The sequence below is a fragment of the Vicia villosa genome, linkage group LG1 (genome assembly GCF_029867415.1).
Source record: "Vicia villosa cultivar HV-30 ecotype Madison, WI linkage group LG1, Vvil1.0, whole genome shotgun sequence".
Classification (NCBI taxonomy): Eukaryota; Viridiplantae; Streptophyta; class Magnoliopsida; order Fabales; family Fabaceae; genus Vicia; species Vicia villosa.
Window position 1 is genome coordinate 59,846,988 of NC_081180.1, and position 9,421 is coordinate 59,856,408.

Sequence of the window (9,421 nt, forward strand, 5' to 3'; positions counted from 1 at the left end):
AAGTGCTAGTTTTCCAAAAGCAAAAAAAAATTGGTTACTCACAGGATCGACTAGATTGATCCTAGGACATGTGCTTTATCTTTTAAATATTTTTGTTTAAGATTAAGAACACTTCGACGCATATCATGTTCTTGTTTCAAAGTTTGTTTGATCTATATAGATTCTTTGAAAGAAATAGATTCTTGTAAAATAAATGACGTAAAGGCATTTAAAGGGGAAATTGCAAGAAAGTAAATGACAAGAATATAAAATTCTGGAAATGGTAAACTGTATAAAAATTGAAAAAAGATATAAAAGATGGGTTTTTCACACGTACATTCTCAGATGACTCTTTTCTCAATACGCAGAAACTTTGAGTGATTTAGTGAGATTTTGTATACAAATGAACACACCATATATATACTTATTCGAAGTAACTGCTCTCAACGGTCCTACGATCAGGGCATGTCACGTTGTGCTCGACATGCTCTCTTTCCGCCCTAAATCTCCACGCGCCCCTTAACACGATGAATCAAGGCGAAAAACAGTTAATTCTTCGTTCAAACTTCCTTATCGGATGCTCATTTCCGTCGAACCAAATACCAAACTTAGAAAATATTTCTAAGTCTTCTGTTACGCGTACTCATTGTTATACACATTGTTCCAACATTGTGTCCTACATTTTTCATCAATAGAACATAATTTCAGAGAAGAAATACAATGGTTCATCACATTTCCATCTCCTCTTTTTGGATACACCTCCAGAATACTCTATCGACACCTCTCTTAAAAAGTAGAGATTCATCCTAATAGTAGTGTTTCATGTTATAAAATAATTTTTTCTTTTGTTGATAATTATGATCCGGAGGTAAGACTCCGACTACAAGATACTTTACAAAGTCATCAAACTCATGTCCGGTGCAAAAAGCTTATTTCTATGAAATGAGTCTTCTAGAGGAAACTCATTATTCTTCATGTATGTCAATATATATAGAGGTGATAAACCACCACATTTCGTGTCCCTTTTCTTATCCCAAAATTCCAAATCAAACTCTTGAAGCTACATAATCCAACGGACCAACCTGGGTTTAGCATCCTTCTTTTCCAAAAGGTACTTAATGGTTGCATGATCAATATAAATTTTAATTTTCGAGTATACTAAGTAAGATTGAAGTTGATCAATTGCAAAAACTATAACCAATAGTTCCTTCTCCATTTTTGAGTAGTTGATATGTGCTTCGTCAAGTGTCTGAATGGCATAGTATATATTGTGTATCTTCTTGTCCTTAAGGAGGTTGCAGCATTACACATAATCTCAAACGAAATACTCCAATAAGGAGGTTACATTATCGACACATAGATTAATGCTTCTTTTAAATTGTTGAAGGACTAAAGTCAATGCTCGTTGAATATAAATTCTAAATCTTTCATCAACAACCCTGTTAATGGTTTGAAAATTTTGAAAAATCTCGAATAAACCAACAATATAATCGTGCATGGCCAAGGAAGCTCCTAAATTTTATCACAGAGGTGAGATTTGTTAACTTTTCTATCACATATATCTTAGCTTTTTCCACATGTATTCCTCTCTCAGACATTAAATGTTCAAACATTATGTCTTCCTTGACCATAAAATATCATTTTCCTAATTTAGGACCTGATTCACCTTCACGCATCTTTCAAGCACCTTTTCTAAATTAGCTAGAGAATCATCAATACTCGATTCGTAGACCAATAATTCTTCCATAAAAATCTCCATAACATCTTCCAATATATTTGAAAATATTGACATCATACAACGCTAAAATGTTGCAGGTGCATTACATAGCCAGAAGGGCATTTGCTTGTAAGATAATGTTCCTCAGGGACAGGTGAAGGTAGTTTTATCTTGATCACTAAGTTGAATAGTAATCTAGAAAATTCTAAATATCCATTCAAGTAATAGAAAAGCAACTCTTTGGCTAGACGTTGTAATATCTGATCGATAAACGGGAGTGGAAAGTGGTCACTCTGGGTGGCTTTGTTAATTTTTGATACTCAATGCACAATGTCCACCCTTTCATTGTTATGGTCGCAACAAACTCTTCCTTGTCATTTTTTATCACTATTATATCTTCTTTCTTTGGCACTACTTGAACGAGACTAACCCATTTGTTGTCTGAAATAGGGTAACTTACCCCATCTTCTAATATCAAGACCTCATTTTTCACCATCTCTTTCATATTGGAGTTTAGTCTCCCCTATGCTCTCTAGAAAGCTTATAGTCCACCTTTAGCAAAATCTTCTTTAAGGTCTTATATGATGTTCCATATGACTTTTGGGTATTTCTTCAAGACAACTAATAATTTTTCAATTTTATATTTTTCTAAATCAACATTAATAACCAAATGGTTAAATTCCTTATCTAAAAACTGGTACATAAGATTTTGAGGTTGCGACTATAATTCTATTTTTGGATTTTCATCGCTCTCAATTTTAGAAAAAATTAACTTATGGCTGGCGCTACCAAACACATTCGCCAATAACGTCTACTCGGGCAAGGCAACAAGAATTTCCTCTAGATGGAATTTTCATAAACTATGACACGATAAACTTTATTTTCTTATCTCCCATATCAAACTTAACACCATTTGATACAGCAACATCTGGTTTCACAACATTCGGTTCCTAACCATGAATAATTGAACATCGAGTTTTAACATAACTATGACAATATCATGAAACGGAAGCAAAAACTTATATACAAATAATATTAATACTAAAAATGTACTCTTATGGATTTGATTTTCATCATACCAGGAGAATAATTCCAAAATATTCGTATACAACTATTTTACTATTTTAGATATAATACACAATAAAAAAAAAAGAGAATATATGTAGTTATATTTTGCTATACTTTGAGATAAAAATATAGTTGATAGAATAAATAGATTGTATGATTGATTGTTAAGAATTGAAATTTGTGAAGAATGGCCATGTTTTCAAGGGAGTTTGAGTAAGTGCATAAAAGAAATTTAACGTTTCAAAAATATGATATTAATTATTTATACATAATTATTGAAAAGAAACTTCAAAGAAAATTAACAAAAAATTATTTAAAAATGATTATAATTAGAGCATTAGAAGATCTTTAACATATTCGGAGATGAATTAAAAAGTTTCATAATAAAAATGCATAACAAAGCCTACCTAAATGTTCCAAAACGTATTGAGAAAAGGCCAAATTAAGCCAATCCATATATCTCAACATATTTTGATTAAGATGTACATTCACAAGGCCAATACGCTCACTTAGATATTAGAAGAGTGATTTGGATCCACAATCAACATGATTCTATTCTCACTCTTAGTATATTTTCTTTGCATAATTTCTCCCATATGATATGCTTACTAAGAATGCCCCTATTTCTCTTCTTTTGCTTGACTATTCTCACCATTACTCACTCTTCAAGGATGGCATTGGCAGGATGATCCCTTAATAGCCCCTCCCAGAAAGAACAGAGACTGTAAATTCTCCACCAATAACAATTTTGGTTGATTAATTGACTAAATTGTAACCAAATGATATTAGAAGGAGAAACTACCATAATATTGTTTGACCTGTAAGCTCATTCAAATAAACCCTAAAATAGAGTTATAATCTTCTAATTTCACACCATTATTTACACCTACACTGTATTTGCTATTCACAAATAACGTGAATAGTAACATAAATAGTAGTAATATAAACGTTAGTCGTGAATAGTAACATGAACAGTGGTAACACAAAGTTGGTAATTGAGTGTAAAAAGTTTGTTAATATGATTTATAGTTCGGTTTATAAATGGTCAGATATTAAAAATAATTTTTTAGTAGTAAAACAAAATTGGTTAATGAAGTGTAAAATGTTGATTAATGAAGTGATGATGTTAATTAATAAACACGGAGATATTAAAAATAATTTTTAGTAGTAAAAAAAAGTTTGTTAATGAAGTGTAAAATGTTGGTTAGTAAAGTGATAGAGTTGGTTAATAAATACTCAAATATTAAAAATAATTTTTATTTGTAAAATAAAATTGGTTAATAAAGTATAAAATATTGGCTAATAAAGTGATGAAGTTACATAATTTTTATAGCAGTCTCCAATCTCAATTTTTTTTAATATTATTTGATATATATATTTTAAAACATTATTATTTTTTTAATAAATCACTGTTAATTCATCGTATTGGTGAATAGTGAATACAGTTCAATGTATTAGTAAGAATATCATTTTCTATAATCTTCTCCATTCCCAGTAAAAAATGAAAAGTTCAATTACTAAATTTTTTTTAAGTATGTTTGCATTTTTTTTAAAGTGATGAGATATATTTCCATAATTTAACTTTTACACACCTAAAATATTAATAATAAATTTTTTTATTTATTGAAAAATGGAAAAAAATTCCTTACCTTAAAGACAATGGGTCGACATTGATATCATGTGTAAAAATGATGCCAAAAGACAGATAACAATGACATTCAAGATTTAAAGGAAACATAGCTCATATGTTAAAGGGCGACTTGAGATAAATTGAAGAGTCAATATATATCTATGACACTGATAAACTTACTATTAAACAAATGCCTTTTTGAAAATGTATAAAGATCCAACTTAAAACATGTCAATACTTTTAACACCTTAATCACCAATTAGGTGAGGTTACAGGTACAGCAAGACACATCATTGTTATTGTAGGCAGACGTATTTGCTGGGAGTCTTCCATTCAATATATATAATAACCATGTTTACAAATGAAGTAGAGTACAAGATAATAGTTAAGAATGCCAAAGAAATTTAATGGTTATAAGGATGTGATAGTTAGGTTACAATTAATTTGAAAAATAATCATGTGTATGCTATCACCAAACATATTGACGTGAAATTTTATAAAATCAAAGGGTTATTTGTATATGAAAAAATATTACTTAAAAAAGTTTATAGTTCAAATAATTCATCTGATATGTCGACCAAATCAGATATCAATGATAAGTTTAAACATTGTTTTAACTTGTTACGTGTTTCTAGGTGTTAATTATGTGTTGTACCTCCAAGTTGTCATGAAATGGACCTCAATGCTAAAAAATCTTCATAGAAATTGATATTTTCCAATGAGTTGGTTGAGTAAGATTCATAGACACTGAGAGAAGGACTAGGATCCTCTATTTTAATTTGTTCTCTCCAACTATCTCCTTCACACTTTTATCTCTATCTCTCTCTAATATTTTCTCTCTCTATTTTATCAATTTTTTTAATACCATTAATTTTAATACATTTGTTTTTGGTGAATGAGAGAATCAGAAAAAAAAAATCCTTCGTCCGTGAGAGAAGCATATGAGTTGAGTGTAGCAAGTAATCCTTTCATTATAGGATATGTTAATTTTCCCTTTTTATTATTAGTTGTTACCTTGTTTCCACAAACATTTTGCAGTGACTGGTTTATGATTATAAATAAATCAATCACTTTAGGAAAGATCATATCTATATATGATAAAAAGATATAAAAGTTTAGGAAAATGTTAATTGTTAAGAAAACATAAAAACAAGAAAGGCAAGAATAAATCTCAATCATTTATTATCACCACCACCCCCATGATACCTATTAAAAAAAAAATTAAATTAAAAATAAATTAAAAGTTTCTCTATAATATAGTGACATGTGTTCATTCTTGCATTTCTTCCCTAAATTCCTTCGTACTAAATAGCATTACTCAAAAGTTTAATATAAAAATCCAATTAAAGGAAAGATGAATAGTTGGAATAAAATAAACTTGTGAAAAATATGATAACAAGACAACAAACTATTTATTCATTATTTACAGCCTCCATCTCCACATTATTAATACATAGATGACAACAATTGATACCAATACCTATCAAATGGTATCACCACCTACCAAAACTAAACTAAATTAAAAACTAATATACAATAAACAACAATGCATAATTGATATGAAACCATGTGTTGCCAACCCCATTTCTCTTGGTCATCTACGAAAAAGACACAAAACAAAAAGCAACTCTCTTTGTCTCTTTCAATATTTTATTTCTTTATTAAAACCTAAACAATACAATCATGCACCACAAACACACACCAACCACACATTAATTAACATTAAGCTTCAATATCATGAAGAATGTGTTTTAGTATCACCGGAATAACAACATCCGGCGAGCTCAACTGCGGTAAATGACCCTCCGTCGACATCACCTCGACAATGGACTCGGCGCCGACGTGTTGGTGGAGATACTCCGCCACCACGACCGGAACAGCCAAGTCCTTCATACTTTGTATTATGTGACATGGGACAGTGACGAGACATAATATTTGTCTCATGTCACTTTTGAAAATTGTTTGTAACACGCTTAGTGCTATGTCGGGTCTCATGTTGAACAATGTTCTACTGAATTCTTGTACTGCCACTGACTCCATGTCCCCTCCAATGGCCATTGGAGCAAAGCCTGAACACCATGATTTGTAATTTGATGCCATAGCGTTGAATAATTGATCTAAATCTTCTTGTTCGAATCCTCCGAAGTAATTACTGTCGTTCAAATACCTTCACAAAATACAAATACATAATCACCAACACAACATCATTAATCATTTTATTACTTTTTAATGATATATTAATAAATTATATATTTTGAGCCACGAAAATATATTAATTTTGTTTAGTACTTTAAAAAATGAGGTCTGAAATAAAATATAAGAAATTTTGTGCTTAATTTATGTCTCACATTTTATGATTAAAATTAATAAATTATCTAGAATTAGAGAATATCACAAGAATTAACATGATCAAAACTGCTACAAAAAAAATATTATTAAGTGTTTCTTTAAAATATATTCTTGTCTCACATTAGTTATTCATTTATCTTACCAAAGTAGTATTTATTAATTTTTTTACTATTATATATTTATTTATTGTATTTTAACTTAACTAACTGCTCTCTCCACCTTTAATTATAAATAAAAATCAATTTTCACACTATTAAAAATAATAGTCAGGTATATTCAATTTTTAATTTTATAAGGATAAAAAAATTATTAACCTATCTCTAATTAAATTATTATCTCTTCACAACATTAAGTAAATAATGTTGATATAGTTTTGCAACAAATGATTGAATGTGCATAAATTAATTATAATTTTCTTATATTTAAAACGAAAAAATACCTCAAAACTTTTGCTTACAAATAAGACTAAAGAAATTACTTTATTAACTGAGTTATACAAATATTTTATTAAATTAATTTAATTTATTTTTATAATAAATTTTTTGAAAGAGACATCTAATTTGAGGGCAAGAGAGTACATAATCTGAACAATCACTTAAACATTAATTTTAAAAATATTATCATTACCAAAATAATATCAAAATTGAAACTAATTAAAATGATATGCAATGTTAGTTTAATAATGATAGGTATCATGACACTAATAAATAAGTATAAATATTTTTAATTTTAATTAAGAAAAAGGTAAAGCTCAAGTTTTCCCTTATTAGTGACTAAAATCAAAACAAAATTTTAGTGGTTAAATAAAATATAATAATAGTATCTATTTCTGGAAACAGAAGCATTCAAAGAAAAAAGTCAAACTAACTATCATTCCAAAATGATTAACCTTAAACATCAAATCATCAAACCACCAAACACTAATTACCTTGGGGAAGCAGATACCATGATGATTTTGGCAAACAAATCAGGACGAGAAATCGATGCAACAGTTCCTATCATAGCAGAAACCGAATGACCAACAAAGATACAAGAATCAACTCCAACTTCTTGTAAGATTGCTAGTAAATCATAAGCATAGCCTTCTAACGTTGAGTAACGTTCGAAGTCGAAGTAATCCGGATTAGTTGTACCAGCTCCCATGTTGTCGTAAAGTATGACACGAAATTGTTCTAGAAGATGAGGTACGAGGTGCTTCCATACAGATTGGTCTGTGCCGAATCCGTGAGCTAGAACTATGAACCGTGTGCCTGTTCCTAAGATTTTCACGTTGTGTGCTTCTTCTACTATTCCCATTTTTGTGTGTGTTGGGTTTGTTGATAATGATAACTATAGGTTTGTTTCTTTTTTGTTTGGTTTTTGGTAATGGGAATTGGGAGGGTGGATACGGTTGTTTGTGATTGTGACTTTTGAGGTTCTAAAGTTTTAGACTACGTCGTCATGTTTTGGATCTTAGAAAACCCTTAATGACAGCAACAGGGATAAACATTAAACACCAAACATATACTACTTTAAGATTGTTTTTTTTTAACTAGGATAAACCTAAATAAGTTAACCAACAGTAAAATGTGATTGGAAATGGAGACCCTACTACTAAAAATGATGGATGAATATAGTCATCTATGAAAGGAACATTCATTTGAGGACATTTTTATTTTTTTAGTTGTTAAACAAATATAAAATGGGGTGTGACCAATGTATTAAAAAAACATTTTAATAAGATTCTTCTTTCTTAAAATTAGAAGACAGAAAAGTGACATTGCATTGCACTTGCAATCTGCGGCAGGTCAAAAGCCCAAGAAGATTGATCTAAAGTCCAATTCAGATAAAAAAAACGTTTCATTCAATGATGTACAAGTGTACCTGCAGTTCTAACATTACATAAGAGCACAACTTCCTCGTTCATCCCGACCGTTAATCACATTCAATGGTTGTCAACACTCCACGACAAAGAACCCCTATAACATCACGATTTCCAAACATCGGTCGTGATTCCTCAACAATTTGTGTTGAAATTGAAATATTGAAGTTTAATTAGCTCAATTGTATAGTGTAACAAAGTTTCTTATTTTGGTAAAATTTCAAAAGTTTGTTAGAGCAGTTTCCATAATTGAAAAGTAGTTTGATAGAGGTAGTTATTCAAGTTGAAGTTAGTAAGATTAGTTGATAACTTCATTTACAAGCTATATATACATAGCTCTAGTATGAGTTTGAGTTTAAGCACAACAATGAAAATGTATGCTTCATCAATCATTTTTCTCCTTCTTCATCCATCCTCGTCCTTGAGTTTCCATAGCTTCAAACATTCTTTTCATGGAGTTTTAACTTCTTAACATTGTATCAGACACCTTCATCGATCTACCTGCACTATTCAATCGTTGTTTATTTTTTTCTTTCATCTTCCACCATACCACCTCATCTTGATCCACCGAATCCACACACGGATCAAAGCAGTTCATATTATGTTCATCCTAGTGATGGACCTTATTTAGTTAAAGTAACACTCGTTCTTAAAGATTACAATTATCATTCATGGGTGAGATCTATGCGAAAGGCTCTTGGTGGTAAAATGAAGCTCAAGATTGTAGACGAATCCATACCAATTACGATTGATGATTTTGATCCCTCCTTTCGCGCATGGAACATGTGTAGTATGCTTGTTGATTCTTGGTTACTAA

General features: G+C 30.1%; 1 protein-coding gene across 1 annotated transcript; it reads right to left on the reverse strand.

The window, feature by feature from the left end:
• Nucleotides 1-5,784: 5,784 nt before the first annotated feature.
• LOC131607297 (probable esterase D14L) lies at nucleotides 5,785-8,232 on the reverse strand. The gene is made up of 2 exons (XM_058879313.1): nucleotides 7,672-8,232; nucleotides 5,785-6,561 (listed from the first exon to the last, which is right to left on the reverse strand). Exons 1-2 carry the CDS (start codon nucleotides 8,037-8,039, stop codon nucleotides 6,117-6,119), a joined length of 813 nt encoding a protein of 270 aa, XP_058735296.1. The 5' UTR covers nucleotides 8,040-8,232; the 3' UTR covers nucleotides 5,785-6,116.
• Nucleotides 8,233-9,421: the final 1,189 nt, after the last annotated feature.

Excerpts from the sequence above, each read along its gene's own strand:
- LOC131607297 (XM_058879313.1), bottom strand. The coding sequence starts at position 8,039 with ATGGGAATAGTAGAAGAAGCACACAACGTGAAAATCTTAGGAACAGGC. Across the intron at positions 6,562-7,671 it reads ATGGTATCTGCTTCCCCAAG|GTATTTGAACGACAGTAATT; the intron begins GTAATTAGTGTT and ends TATTTTGTGAAG.